The 16,229-nt window shown below is 41.1% G+C and overlaps 1 protein-coding gene across 1 annotated transcript; it reads right to left on the reverse strand.

Moving 5' to 3' along the window:
- Positions 1-1,853: 1,853 nt before the first annotated feature.
- Positions 1,854-10,155, reverse strand: ASMT (acetylserotonin O-methyltransferase). The gene is made up of 8 exons (XM_057373593.1): positions 9,204-10,155; positions 7,655-7,829; positions 6,364-6,493; positions 5,620-5,688; positions 4,992-5,110; positions 4,095-4,235; positions 2,755-2,877; positions 1,854-2,110 (listed from the first exon to the last, which is right to left on the reverse strand). Exons 1-8 carry the CDS (start codon positions 9,273-9,275, stop codon positions 1,899-1,901), a joined length of 1,041 nt encoding a protein of 346 aa, XP_057229576.1. The 5' UTR covers positions 9,276-10,155; the 3' UTR covers positions 1,854-1,898.
- Between the last annotated feature and the right edge of the window lie 6,074 nt (positions 10,156-16,229).

The raw sequence follows: 16,229 nt of genomic DNA on the forward strand, positions 1-16,229 counted from the left end.
ACTCTTCTGCCCTCCATTTGAGGTCTCCTTTGGCAAGATGTTTCTAGGCAGCATCTCCCAGCCTCTGCCTGATCCTGCTGCATTGGGGCAGTCATCTTTCTAAGCAGGGGGTCCTTACTCTGGCCCTCCCCTGTTTTTTTTCCTTTCTTAGGTACTATTTCTTTTGTTACATATGAAGCWGCTTTTTCTGAGTGCTCAAGGCTGTTCCTTTTCAATGACCCCTGGCTACCAGCAAGTCCTGAAAGGCAGCAGCCACCAGCTTCCAGTTAGCATGCTCAGAAGGCAAATTTCCCGGCTTTCCCTGCCCTCTGCTGCTTCATGTAATTCCCAGGCCATCAGGCCAAGGCTCTGTTGGACATTTCCATCCTCCCAGAGARGCCTTGGGAGCAGCTGCCCTGACTCAAGCCAAGCACAGCCAGTCTCAGCTCACGAGCTGCTTCCTGCCTGGTGCATTCTTCTGCTCTGGGCTGATTCTCCYCAGCTATGGCCAGGTTTCATTCATTACTCTGAAGTCATATTGGAGCTAAAAAATTTCTTTGAATCTATATGATGAAAACTGTGAAAGGGGGAAAGAGTTCTATTTATAGAGCTTTCTGCATCAAACAGAAAATCTCCCACTGCAACACCATTAAAGGGCGTGAACTTGGGAATGGCTTTCATTACCCAAACACGAGTAACTTGGAAACCTCCACCTTATTCCCTTTGTTCCTACAYAAGTTTTTTTAAAGTTACCATATCCAATAACAAGCAAAAAACACAGACAAGAGACCTTATAAATAGCAAGATGTCATCAGAAATTAYTGTTGGAACATGGAAACTATAGGAACAAACAGGGTTTTAATTCACCTGTATACAGCAAAGCACTTGTTTCGGGTTCTCCTCACAGTGCTTGTTATTTAGAAATAATAATAAAAAAAATCTATCTCCCCAAAACCCAGCATTCCAATCACACAAGCTGTCCCAGCGTGTCTCTGTAACTGTGGTGATATTAAAGCCTGTGTCTCTGTCTGTACTGAGGCTGCTTTCTCCCTATCCTCCTACAGTCACAGGAGTGGGAGRCTCCTCTAGATGGTACTGAGCAAACTGGCTCAAGCTCTTCTAGTACCCAGCTTAATGGGCACATCAATTACTGCTCAAGAAACAACTGCAGAGTGACTTTCTACTGCCTTCTCCAAATGTTTCTCAATTCAGTAATATGTTATTCTGCTTCCAAGAACTGAGTGGGTAATGGCAGACCGTGTCTGATCAAATTATTTAAAGAAATAGCAGGAGGCAAGCAGTAGGGACTACCCCAGTGCACAGCAGAATGACTTGGCTGCATAATATTCCAACTTGTTCTGTAATAAGAATCCCTGGGCTTCAACCAGTCACTAAGGTGCAACACTCTTTTTCATAATTTAAACCAAAGTCTAGAGGAAATAAAAAATTAGCATAATTTTTTCTTGCAAAACTCCCCAAGGTTCAGACAAGATTTTTCCTGGAACACTGAAAAGACCACAAGGAGACGTAATTTGGTCTGGTTTTATTATATCAATACCTCAGGAATAAAAATGCAGGCAAGAGAGCTCAGTACTGCTTTTGTCAGACAGACTGTTAAAATCAGAGACTGATACAAGCTGAAGCAGACACACTGCACATTACTTTTGTGGATTGTTTCTTGTGGAGCAGGTGTTGATTTCTCTCTTGCCCTCCCAATCCAAAGGCAAGCCTAGCCAGGCTCCCAGATTCTCAATACGTGCATGCTCAAGATATGTTATTAGTGATTCTTCTCACAATGTATCAGCTTACAAAGGAGTTGTCAGCCTTAACTAAAACCTAAGTTGATAATTCCTTCATAAGAATAGAATAGCACATTTCTCCACTTTTTCTGTCTTGTTACATGCACAAAACATGCCCAACTATTTCCTTCCTAAAACAGCATCATAGAGTTTTCCAGTCCTCCTGACTTGAATCACTCCAAAGCCAGCTGCCTCCAGGAGTTTGCTRTACTCTGCTGCTGTTCGTTCTTTCCCTTCTGTCTGGACCAACATATTCATCGAATACAATTGGGTTTCTACAGGGCCACTTTTATCTTCATTCAGAAGCGATTCAACCAGCAGCACTCCACCACCTGGTGGAGATAAGAGAAAGAAAACACACCCGGAGCAATGAACAGTTGAGCTATTTTTGAGCTGTTATTGGGACAGATCCTAACCTCTACTTTCAAGAAGAAGCAGCTTCTATGTTTGGTCATATTTCAGCATCACAGAAGACAATAAAATAGCAAAGCATTGGAGCACATCTCTGCTTAGCTAGGTAGGTACTGATATCCCAGAGTTGAAGGGGGTGCYATGGCTGGGATGGAAATTTCCCATTTTCCACAGCTGAAATACAGAGGACCTTACCGATTTTGCTCAGAATCTGACTCTSTATGCAGCATTTTTGAAACGCCGAGGGTTCATTGTGGTACTTAATGTGATTTTTTATTATGATATATACACTTATCTAAACAATACCCCAAATCCTCAATCCTCACACTTTATGCCTTGAAAGAGGAGTCCCTTCAGAGAAGGAGACAAAAACTGGAAGCCATACAAAGAGATCTTAGTCCAGGTGCTTTTTGTCTCAGCTGCATTTGGCTGGCTGAGGAAAGCAAAGGACTAAACCAAGAAACTCCCACACTGAAACTCTGCCCCCAAACTGAGCATCAAGACTGCAGAGTTTCACTTTACTGACAGGTGAGAGTCTCTCTGCTCTTCAAGAGTTCACACATACCAGGTTTGCATGCTTTGKAGACTTTTGCCAGTAGCTGTTTACATTTGTCATCATCCCAATCATGCAGTATCTTGGATAAAATATACAAATCAGCTTCAGGAATTGAATCGTTAAAAAAGTCTCCTGTAAAGCAATAACATATGCATTATACAAATCCTCACAATACAGAGAGCTGAGTTATGCAAATATTTTCAGTTCTGTTTTCTGGGCTTGCTATGTCCTTTGCATGTGTCAGACAGCAATGGAGTTATCAGGTAAAAGTTCTCTATTGCACCGCATGGGKAATTTTGCTCTTGTTCAGTCTCAAGAAGATCTGAAACATTTAAAGGCAGTAACTCATCCTGAAACAGCCTTTGATGCATAGGAAAGCATTTGAGTTTAGGTTTTCTCCAGTGACTAAAATTCAGATTCATAAAGCACTAAGGAGATAGGTTCATATGGTTTCTGTCATGAAAAGGAAAGAAAGAATATCTAAGAAAATTTTCAAAGATCTTCRGTAATCACTAAGTTACTTCATAAACCTGTAATTAAAAATACACATCTCTCACCTCCTAGCAATAGCTTTGTCATGCCTTTTGTTTAGCATCTCATGTACTGCATTCAGTTTTGTCTCTCAGCATKTTACTTTGTCATTTCTTTTCCCATTTTGTTGCATCTTTGTTTTTATATACTCCCTTCTCTCCTCAAGGTTTTTTTCTCTTTCTGAGCTTGGAGAAAATAAGCAATTCCAGCACTTTGAAGACCTCTGTAAACATTAAAAAAGTGATCTCCCTACACTCATTTTCATCATATATGGTACAAAGACTCTGCAGGATTAGTGGCCTGGGCAAGAGGAACATGAGCTAGCTCATCCACTTTCATGGTCTAAAATATCTTAGGACTTGAAAGTCAATCAGTTGTGAGCAGAGAAGTCAAACCCCTTGTTCAGAGCAGACCTGGCATCCCTCACATCTGCCAGGTGGTTTGCACAGGAGAAAAGAGGTGTGTTAGGAAAATTTATAACAAAGCTTGGCAGATTTCAAAATTGCAGGATGCTTCTGTTCTTTTCTTTTCTTTTTCTTTTTTTTTTTTTCTAATTTTTTTTTAATTTTTTTTTTTTTTTTTGCTAATGTACCCATGTTCTGAAAAATCAAATAGTTCTGTTCAGGAATAAAGAATTTCTGTTGTTCTTGTTGCTGAATAACTGAGTTGTGTCTCTGATAGCTGCAGATGGACAACTGGGACAGCAGCAGACCTGGGCTGGGGAGGCTGCAGCTGCAGACACTGTCCCCAGAAGGGGAGACAGGGCCAAAGGGCTCTGAGCAGCAGCTGTGTCAGCATCACACCTCTGTCACACCCACCTTCATGGAAAGCGATCTGGYGCTCCTCAGGGGAAACAAATTGCTCTTTGGCCACTTGCACAACTTTGGGCAGGTCATAAATTGTGACAGTAGAATTTGGGTACAAAGAAACACACTCTCGGGCCAAAGCTCCTCCGCCTCCTTTGGGGACAGTAAAAGAAAGTCAGCACTGACACAAAACCAACCTGTTCAGCAACATCCCCATGAAACCATGTAGGCAATGGTGCATTCAGCCTCATGGAGCTGGCAATGTACATTTGCACCCCRTGAGCTGCTGAGAGGGAAGAAGAGAAGCAGGAGAGGCCACTGTGTCCATGTGTTGTACAGGAAGGTCCAGTCCCACCTGGGTCTGTTGGGTCAACCCTTACAGCTCCTCTGCTCCCTCCAGACCCAGCTCTGGGTGCTGGAAGGTGAAAAATGTAAAACAGTCACCAAACCAGGCTCAGGAGAAGAAGTGAGGGAGGCCAGGAAGGAGCCTGCCTCATCCTCTGAATCCTGGCAGCACTCAGCAGTGCTGGGAGCTGCAGGATAAGAGACCATAGACAGGACCTCAACAACAGTGACTGAAGGGGAGGAAGGAAAGAGTCTAGCACTGCAAGAATGCATCAAGCAAGGCATGAAAAAGTGCTAAAGCTGCCACATCCACAAGGGGATGAGTGACTATTCACATAAATGAGATTGTAGAGAAAAGCATTCCACTTCCTAATGCTCTCATTTCTCTCACATTTCTGTTTTTAACCCAAAACCAAATCAGCAAAACGTTCTTTATATTGCTGAGAGATGTCCTGCTTTCCATTGTTTTGCCCATCATATAACACAGGAGTTGCTTTTCTTTACAGAAAAGATCTTACAAAAGACAGTTCAGAGGCTTGTTAAAGAAGACCTTCTGACACTCACCTCCCAGGTCACAGATCTGCATGAAGGGGGAAAGGTCGAATGCAGCAAGAACATCTCTGCCACATATACTCCACACTGAGTTCTGGCCAGCCATGAATTTTAGCATTTCCTCATCTGATCTAGCAATAACAACAGACAGAGCACACAGAGAAGGTTCCTTACCACATCCCCAGTGGTTCCTATCATATAACTGCTACTACATGCTTTAGTTTAAACAATAATCTCTGGTTTTACTGACACAGAATATGTCCTYTTTGCATATAAACCTACCTTGAGTGCTACTGGAGGAGGAGGGTACAGCTATGAACTCATGCATTTAAATAGGAAATTATGGTTAGTGAAATCCAACAGTGTATTATGTTGCTCATTGCCAAAATTGCCCATTACCAACTACCATTACCTCTATCAGAGATCTGTGATGTTTTTTCAGATTAAGAAATTATATACYTCTATTTAAAATATCAGACAGTGTCCCACTAGTTGATATTGTTGAGAAAGAAAAACATTGCATGACACTGATGAGAGGAATTCTCACATCATCAGATTTAATTGTCCTGAGCCATAATTAAAAACATAGTTTTAGCCACAACAAGAATAACAAAATTTCTATAAATATTCTAATGATTACCTGTACATTGCTCCAAAAGGGTCTTTAGGKGAAATGCCAAAAGCTCTTTCATATTGGTTTCTTCCTTCTCTAAAATAGCAATTTTAAAAGCCTGTGAGATTGCTGATATATTTGTCAACCTTTCACAAGAATGACTGGTTCTTTCCTAGGTCAGGTTTGGATGGCACTTTGAAAAACCTGATATTTGAAAATGTGAATTCATGGTAGGAAGGCTGGAATCAGATGATCTTTAAAGCATYTTCCAAYCCAAAKCATTCTAGGATTCTGTGATTTATGGGAACACATCTAAGGTAAAGGTACAAGATTGGTGCAATCACCACCATCATCTACACCATGTTTGGTCACCAGTTGCATAGAATGGAACAAGTGAGACTCCAGACCCTGATTAAACTGCTCCTACAAACCTTTGCAACAGAAGTAYCCTTAGCCACCATTATTCATTATTTACTTTGTTGTTGCCATGTTCTGTAGGAGCCACTGTAATGATGAAGTGCTTTACTGAAGGTGAAACATAAAAAAAATCTGATTTCCAGATCATCTCTATAATGACAGGGAAAGGAAAACAAGAACATACACAAATGGGAAAAAGTGCACATATTGGTCATGTTGAGCTGAATTATCTGTTGATTTTAATTTCTGAAAACCAGCCATCATCTTTATTGAGCTCTTCCTCCAAAACACACCACTCAGGGCAGCGACACAGATGCTGTAAAACAACAGACAAAACACAACACTCCTCCTTACCTCACAGCATCAGCCAGGTACTGCCAGCACAAGTAGACTGTGTTGGAATAATACATCATGATATGATACTGAGACTTTGGACTTGATTTTGTAAGGTAGATGTTGGAAATTTCTGTGTTTCTGTAGAGGACTAAAGGGTAGAATAGATATATTTACTAACATACATAACACCTTGTTTATTGCACAGTTTGGTGTTTATCACCAGAAGATGCCTATGCAACCGAAGGCACWATCAMATTACTTCTACAACCAAATCCTTCYRCTGCAATGAGCAGTGGGTGAGGGCTCCTGAAATCTGTGTTGCCCTATTCAATCTGAGTAAAAACTCCCAATGCTTAACCACAGCACCAAACATTTCTTTCAAAAAGAGCAAATAAATGTCTTACTAGTGTTATAATTTATATATAGGCTTCTACTCTTAGAGGAAGCTTTCAGCATGCTCCATTTAAATGAGAAGCCTTTGCAGACTTTTTTTTTTTTTCTGATCAACAAGGTCTACAGGTGGGGGACAAGTCCCCAAAACAGCAGGCCAGCCACACCTACCTTCTCTCAGTTCATGTGGGCAGGAACTTCTGCAGACAGAATACCTAAAGGATTTCCAGAAATCTCCCCTACTCCCTCCAATGCAACTGCAGGGGCATCACTCACTCACAGGACTGGCATACTAAAGGAATATAAAAGATAGATCCTGCTCTCCCGAAACCCATTGGGCAGCAGATATAATCCCTAAAACAGAGACTCTTGTGARACTCTAACTGGTTATGACCAGCTGTCTGACAGCCAGAGATCCTTTCTGTCCAAGTGGACTCCATGTTTCTGATTTAAGGAAACTTACATCACATCTCAGTTCTGATCAACAGCCTAACAAAATTGTTCACATGATGGTAAAAACCCAAAGGAAAACAAAACCTGCTTTTAAATCATGCTGTCACCCATCCACCCTGGCATTTTGTTTTAAGGTTTAAAATCTTGCCCATACCCCAGAGATCTCTTGAGACCAGCTCTGCAGAGATCCTGAATATCTTCTCCAAGGTCACATGAGGCTCTTGCACAAAGAAATTTAGGGATATAGAGCCCTGCACCTGTGGTTCACTTTATACCTGTGATCATGCTGACCTCTGCCTCTTCTCTTTCAACTGAAGAGTGAATCCCAAGAGTGATTCTCTCCTTCTTCCAACTACATTAACTGACTTAACATTTGTTATCCCTTTGCCCACACATCTTACCTCACTTTCAAAACCATCACAGGTCTAAGTCTTTTAGTTTATTCCCGTTCCTCTGCCCTCATTACCTCCTTCTTGTGTCATCTCTGCTGCCAAGAGCTTCAGTCCCACACAGGCATCCAGCAGTCTTTCCATCCCCATGGTGCTGGCACCCAGACATGCAGCAATGGCATCTGAAGACAGAGGCTTTCCTGACTCCAGAAGAAGATCAAACACCCCCAACTCACAGGCAGTGAACATAACCTGGGGTAGGSAAAGGTGGGACTGAGGGATAAGTTGAAAGCACTAAAGCCTACTGCATTTCRCAAGCTGCTTAATTAGAGAAAATACATACATAATGATATTTTTTTTCAGATATTGTATTTCATATAAACAAGTCCACTGAATAAATTTTTGTTTATCTGAGCACTGATATAATGTGCTATGCATACAATGTACTCTTTGTTCTTCTTTTTATTTCCTTTCCCAGTGAAACAAGCCAATGCTTTTTGGCTTCCAAGACTCCACATATAGAGACAAGGTTTTGTGTGTAAATGTTCCTGCCTCTTCCTTAGTTTAGGAGCACATTCTCACAATCTGGTGGAAAGAGCAAAAGCAAGACTGGGTGGTGGTGCTTGTTCTCCATTTATGTTTCTGTTCTTTAACTAAGGATCTAACACATGCTTTGGTAAACCTTGGACAGTCTCTCATGACCTGCAATAGGGGAATATCCCATTCTATGGACCTTGTTTTCAGGGACTGATGTGAAAGACTACAGTGGTCTTCCAGAAGCAGAGAGTTTTCTCCCATCCAGAAGAACTRTTTCATTCAAGTCAGCAAAATTGCCCAGTCTTCCATGGAAAAGGTGTGGAACTTTTCCAGTGACATCCTTCAACCTTCAGAGAGACATAGCTAACCATATATTAAAAAACTCCAACTCCTTCTTTAGCTATATACAGWCAACTTCACAAGCATTTGCCTTATACTCTGGTYACATAAACACTCCTGAAACAGTAAAAAAGGCATCAATTCAAYTGACTGCCTGTATCAATTCAATTGACTGCCTRTATATACAATGATTTGATCYACAATGATTACTGTGCAAWGAAGCTCCTTTTRCGTCGAGTAAGAAYATGGCTTAGTCAAAGTTGAAATTGTTTCTCAAAAACATAATATTACCAGTGTTAATTTGGAAAGCATTGGACACTTCTTTTTCTCATGAAGTGATTTTTCGTTATCTATTTTTCCTCTTTATTGTCAGCTCTGCCTTTCAGGAGCCCTAAGGTGCAGCAGCTGCAGTAGCAGCACAACCCAAGGACATTCCTCCTGTTACCATGTTGGCCAGAGGTGCAGCAAGGGACAATATGAAACTAAATAGTAAAAGAGGCAAAAGCCTTCCACTGCAAAGGATACTGTAATTTTATGCCCATGTGCTTAAGCAAATAACATCRGTAAACAATAAGGAGAGCGGAATTACTAGTGTTACCTTTGTGCCTTAAAAATATGCWGTTTGGAAAAACAGTCATTATTTTATTCCAGACTGTTGCTTTCACCTCTTCCAAAGACTTATATTCAGGACCTAAAGAGAAATACCTGAATATTTCTGTCTGTATACTCTTCCTGAGTTATATTTCTTACCTTTGAGATTAAAAATCCATTGCTGTAGTGCACAATGATTTCAGGATAGTCAAGGTCTTCTGTGGAACCCATCTTCCTTCTGGACTGAGACACAGATTTCCTGGCTCTCTTAATTTAAATAAGCTTCTTTTCACCAGACACAAAGCACACCAGCTGATCCACATAATCTTATTGCTTCAGAGAAACACACTCATTACAAAATGTGAGTTATTTGATGGGTCTTTCTATCTGGTTGAGCTGTTTCTTTGGCTCTTCCATCATCAAGTATAAGGCTAAAGAAGCAGTGTGGATTAAAGCTTGGATTGTCAGTTCATCAATCCGTAACACGCTGGTACCTCAGAAGCACTTGAAAGCTTGTAACAAGAAAAACAGGAATCAGCACAGAAGAATATCAAGAACCTGAACTGAGCAGAGTGCACCAGAGTTCATAAACCAAAGCAGAATTTTACTTGGGACTTGAAACTTGCTGTGATGGGCACAGGTCCAGGGCACCCTGGGCTGGGAGTAGGGAACACCTCATGCCTAAGTGCAGAAAACAAGAAGCCAGTCCAAAAAGAAGCTGTAAAATCTTWTTGCTGTTTTCTCACTGTGACTAGTTTGCTGTGATGATAATCACCCAGGTGAAGCCTACAAGGAATCAAATCTACGCTTGTTACTTTTCTGTGTTTTGGAGGTTCCCCCACCCACTGTGATACCCGCTTAGAAAGCAATACCTGTTTAATAGCAGCACCTCGGCAGGGGTGTCCTATTTGTGCTCTGCCATGTTTTGACAGAGAAGGATGCTGAGGGATAACAAGATGTTTCACATTTTCCAGCTRGCTACTACAGTCTTCCTCCCTTTCTCTGCAAAACTAACCATGGGCAGCAGAAGGACCTTGGGAAGAGACAACGAAATGACTGCCAAGTGCAAGATGGGGCATGGAGTTCAACTTSACACGGGACATACCTCATAGATCTCACTGCCCCACTGTTTATTTCTYCTTCCTGTAAATGCATGACATCTCGTCCATTTCACCTTGGGGCAGACCTCAGCTGAGGAAAGATCYTTTCAATCAAGGAAAAGACCTAATTTTGATACCACACATTTAGTGACCCTTCAGGAAACAATGCTAAATGAAACCTTATTTAGGTAATACACTGATSGCAAAATGTCACAAACCAGCATTTCTTCAGTGGCAGCTTTCTCCATGCTTCAGATTCGACTGTATAATCCTTCTCTGAATCTGTATTTTCCATTCAGATGCTTACATTTTAGTCAGATGTTCTATATCKTTTAGCCAGCAGTGAAATAGCAGTTTTCTTTAGCAGTTAGTTATTAAAGTTTGTTAAGCAGACATAACTGTTTTCAGCCTTTTTCCCCTGTATGCAAACTCCGAAACAATACCTGTTCTCAAGTTCTAACACCACAGTCTCCTGTGTTATCAGAGTGCTGGGTACAAACATACAAGACTTTCAAACTGCAGAAAGATGTAGAACTGATCATCCTGGCCAACACAGCCTATAAACACAGCACTATTGTCTTGTTAGTGCACCAGATTCAGTGTTTGGTACGCTAATATTCTGTGTATTTTGTATGTGCAGGCTGGAAAGCCCAGCACACCTCTCTGCCAGAGTCACTGTGAATCTGTGCAGCTTGCATTTAACAATACACTGAAGATTTCAAAAACACAGCTATATCCACAATGGACACCTTCCCCTGCTATCTCCAGCTCAAGGAGAGCACATGAGCTCAGTTACTATTTATGAACTTCTATTTGCATTTGCAATAAGCTATGAGCAGYGTTCATGCACTTGGACAAATCTAGACCCGCTCTTGGTGAACACGCTTCAGCTTTTCTGGTGCTAGGGTTTCATTCCAAAGACAGCTCTGTAGAAGCAGAAGGTTTTAAACCTTCTCACTAAGTGTCCATCTGCGTGGGTAACCAAGTCAGCTCTTTCCCTCTCAACACCATTCCCTCTCCTCCCATGAAAACAGAGAACTCAATGGTACATAATCACCCCTCACCAGACAAAGATAGCTATTGTTAGCCAACAAGATTAGAAAGYTGTATGAAAATAAAGATATTTCTTTTCTAAAGGCCAATTCTGCCCACTACTGAAAACAAACTGGTGCACTTTCATGCAAGCATAAAGATTTCCCACTCTTGGGATCATAACAGTTACACAGCCCCAGGCCATAACTGCATTTCACTGAAGGCAAAGTTATATGATAMAAGAGTCTACAGTAATAAAATGACCCCACAGTTAATTAAAGACACTTGAAGTTCTTTTTTTTCAATTATGACTATATCTGTCTGTTGAGGACACCAATTATAATCATCTAATGGGATTACTACTAGTAGTGAGATGTAGGGGAAGAGGCTTGCAGATAACCCACACCAGACTGAAAAAAGCCCCATGCAGTGCGGAGCTGTTTCCAAGTAAATTGTWAGTGAGGCTTAAAGTTTAAGCTCCTTTTAAGCTACAAATGCRTTCATGAAGATGAAATTGCAATGGCTTACTTTCTCTGAAAAGCCAATCAAGGTTTCTCTCATAGGGCTTACACCATGTGCTGGTCAAAGCCCTTCTTTTACCACCACAGTTCTATTTCGGTGATGCATTTCTCTTCTAAATGACTCACTACAGAAAAATACTAACCAAAACCCAATTATGTCATTTTTGCATAATATTTGAAAGTAAGAAATTATCTGCAAATGAAGATTTAGTAAGATGAATGTGTCTGCCAGTGAGARATGGCAGTTGACACTATTTTCACACATGAAACCTTCCTTACAAGCAAAAAGTACAAGTCCCAGGAATGTGACTACAATGAGTTTCAATAATTCTGGTAGGGAAACAACTGTGCCTTGCTATCATTACTAAGTCTCTAAGTATGCCCAGCTTATAAGAGATGCTTTGGAGGGGCACTAAGATAATACAGGWTGTGGCCTTTTTAAAAATAATCCTAAAAACCAATATTCCCAGTATCATGCTTTTTCTTTGAAATAGAATATCCAGTTTTATCAAGATGCTCCTGATCTTCTTTGTAGCTTGTAATTATTCTCATATGCTACAAGAGATGCATTTTCCTAGTAATATTACTATTATTACTTTTAACATTACTAATTTTATTTTTTTTCCTGTTTTCATCACATATACTCATGGCAAACACTTGCAGTGGGCAAGAAAACCTGTACATCCAGCTCATTCTCTAAACAAACACTCCCTTCTCTTTAGTTCCACTTACAGTAAAAACTCTGACTGAGAATGTCTTTTAAAGTTCACCTCAGGCAATCCAGAGTTGCTTTTAGTTTAACTTGCGGACTGCAAAGGATCTCTCAACAAATAATTCAACTAAATAGCCATTGAGATTTCTATCAAAGGAAAGCAGTTAACAGTTTCTGATGACAGCAAAGTACACTAACTTAAAGGGGTAGATGCAGAAACTAAAGAGAGACAAAACCAAGACGGATAACAGCTGAAGCAAGCACTGATTTCAGAAACTACTTATGTTCTGTCAGGCATCACATAGCAAAATTGTGGATATACAACTGCCTTAAATAGGCCATTTTAGARGCTTCTCTTYGCTGGAGATGGCTGAACACCTGCCTACCCARGGGAAGTTCCCTGAATAAATTCCTCGTTTTGCTTCACTTGTGCATGCAGGTTTTGCTTTACCTTTATATTGTCTTTATCTCAACCCATGAATTTTCTGACTTTTACCTTCACAATTCTCAGCCCCATCCCACCAGGGGTGAGTGAGCAGCTGCATAGATCTGAGRTGCCAGCTGGAGGTAAATCACAGCAGCAAGCCATGGGCAGTGAGCAGRAAAGATTTTTCCAGGCCTTCCCTTTTACAGGTAAGGTAGAAAGTAACAGATATTGCTAGGCAATTCCTCAGAGCATTGACAAATCCATGTCCAGGATCATAMGCAGAATTTCAGGGAAAATCTAATCTGGAGGTGATCCAATCTTGTTCAGACATTTTGTTGGCAGTGTCTGGGAGTGACATCCCTTCGTATTGTCCTACAAATAGTCTGATATCATGGACAGCACCCCTGAATATCCCAGGCAGAACAGATAGAGCTTACTTGTGCACATGCAACAAGATTAGGTAGCAATTAGACAGCAATTCCAATCAGCCTTAGACCTTCAAAAGTTTCTTAACATATGCAATGGCAAAGCAATAACCTGAGCTAATCTATGAATTTTTTTTTTTTTTGTGAGGCGGCAGGAGATTGAGGAGGTGCAGCACATGAGGGGGAATCAAACTCACTTTTTGTGCTGTCACTAAAAAAGAAAGAATGGTGGTGCAGACCCCTTCAAACAAACCTCAAGAGCCCAGCATTAGGTTAATATGACACTTGATGAACCTTTCTGTGCACCCAACTCTGAAGAATCCACTGCAACTAGATTGCTGCTTTTTACAAACACTACAAATTTATTTCTGAAGCAGCAAAAGATACATTCTGCAAATACGTTCATTAGGCTGGGRAAAAGCCAGATCAACAGAACACAATGTAAGCTTACTGAAATGGGTGTTGTATCCAGAATAACCAAACTTCAAAGGCAGGATACAAAACCAAAACACAGGCAATATACGTATTTTCATCTGTAGTAAAATAAAGACAAATTTGATTTGTATGGTAATATAAGACATCAGTGGCCAATTTCACCCATATATTTATAAATTAAGGCATTTACCAGATTAGTTTGTTGAACTGCTGTCTTATATAGAATGTAACATCATTACCCCTGCTGCCAAACATGAGCAGCCACAATCATCTGTTGCATGGTGCTACACAAGAACTGCCCGAAAGATTGGTGCAATATCCAGGTATTCCTGATCACCAATTAGCTCTCATTAGTTTCTGCTTATAGCCTTGTGGCACTGATAGAATCTTGTGTTCACAGTTCTGGGAGTGACTGGGAGTGAGAAAATTCCCACTTTCTCTGTCAGCTTTAAAGATGCTGCTTCCAGGTAACATAACAAATGTTTTTTATACATGTACCTAATTATACCTATGTCCTTATTCTAGGTCACTGAATAGATTACTCTACAAAAGTAGAGCAAATTAGAAACAGAATTTGGATATTGTTACAGCTTTGCTAAACATTTTTTACTAATACCAATCACTTCCAGCAATYTGACTCACACATTATCAAAATTACTTCACCAAAGCAGGCAGTAATCAGATGGAAAACATCACAATAATCATACTGAAGGGCTTTGGCCTTACTCGTAGCAAAGCTGTCGTTTCACTAAGCTGCTTCCCAAGTCACCTAGTGCAGGCTGAGACCAGGAGATAAAAAGAAAATTGCAGGTCGAAAGGCTGGTAAGCACAGAGGCTCATCAGCCCTCTGACACACAAGAGGAGACATTCTTCTTTGAGGATAAGGACTATGCAGTAATAGTGTCCATAGCAACAGGAATTTAAGATTTCTTACCCCTTTGAGACTCCTGGTCTTCTTTGCTTCACAAGGGCTGCAGAAAAACCACTCCTGTTTGCCACTGCCAACAGCCACGATGAGGCAGCAACACACGCAAAGCGTACATGCACCAGCTCCTGCCCAGAACAGAGAGCTCAAGAGCTTTGGCCCACAAGTGTTCTACCCTCTTCAGCTCAGACCTTGCTGAAACCAGTCTGAGATGAGTAGGGTTTTCCTTCAACAGGAAGAGGTCACATGCTCCCCTGTATTACTAAACAATCAGTACACTCCAAAACCCTATGCATCAAGAGCAAAGTGGGTTCCCACTTGATGTTACCCTTCTGGCACCCCTGCAAGGACACAAGGGAGACATTGTGGTGACAGATGTGAAATCTCTCCTGGAGCCAAGTGCAAYAACAGAGGTGCATTCTCTGAGAAAACTCTCCTCCTGCCTAATCACGATTGAAGAATGATCAAGAATGGAGGCAGAACACAGGAAGAAACATTGGGCATYTCTTGGGACTCTATACATGGAATAGGGCTCAGAGGCATCTTTCATTGCAGCCTAGGCTTTCCAGCACTCATAAACACAGTGCTGTTACATAAAGTTGCCCAATCCATGGTTTAATGGGATTTACACTCATTTAATGGTATTTATACCATACCAATCATGCTCATTGGGGAAATTTTCTGCTACTGAAGGGAAAAAAACCTTCCAGTTGAGTGAACCTAAGCTTTCCCCAGCAACAAAGCCTGATTTTAAAGAAAGTTTGAGTTGACAGGTCTGGCTGCCTGACACATGGCAAGAAGCTGGGAATTATCTGAGTTCTTGGCTTTGCAAGGAAAGAACTCAAGATTTTGAAAGGAGGACACAAAAGAACAAATCAGGTCCCTTGACCAAATGGCAACACTGTCCTTGGTAKGCCCCAGGACATGGTCAGCCTTCCTGGCTGACAGGGTACACTGAAACTCATATTCAACTTGCCACTGACCACAACCCCCAGGTCTCTTTCTGCAGGGCTGCTCTCCAGTGTCTCATTCTGTCCATACATTCAGGGTTACCCAATCCCAAGTGAAGAATCTGACACTTGCCCTTGTTAAACTTCATATGGCTGGTGATTGCTCAGCCTTCTGATATGTCTATGCCTCTGCCTTCAAGGGACACAACAGCTCCTCACAATTTAGTGTCATCAATGTCTTATCTTTTCTGTCCACAGCTAGTAACTACAAAGATTTCAGTAGCATGGTCTAGTAAGAAACAAAGCCTTATGGATTTTGAAAGCAAAGCAAACTTAGTCAGCCAAGGATCCAGCTGAGCCACCGCACTAATGTGCTCCTCAGACACTCCAGGAAATGGATGCACTTTSATTTCATGCATCAGTGTGAGGAAAATGGCATCTGAAGGCTGTAGTTAAAGAGCACACGTCCTGCTGAATCAACAGTTGACACAGCTGTAACCTAATAGGATCATCGAGAAGAGAAGTTGAATTTCATTATTCGTATGTTCTGAGTGATGCTTTCAACGAGCAGGTTCTTACACACCTCTGCAGATTTTAATATACTGACATATGAAAACAGCAACTTCAGTTCACTGGAAACAGTTTTCTTTTTAATTTT

Source organism: Malurus melanocephalus, unplaced genomic scaffold, assembly GCF_030028575.1.
Source record: "Malurus melanocephalus ecotype Western Australia unplaced genomic scaffold, MMel_1.1 scaffold_202, whole genome shotgun sequence".
Lineage (NCBI taxonomy): Eukaryota > Metazoa > Chordata > Aves > Passeriformes > Maluridae > Malurus > Malurus melanocephalus.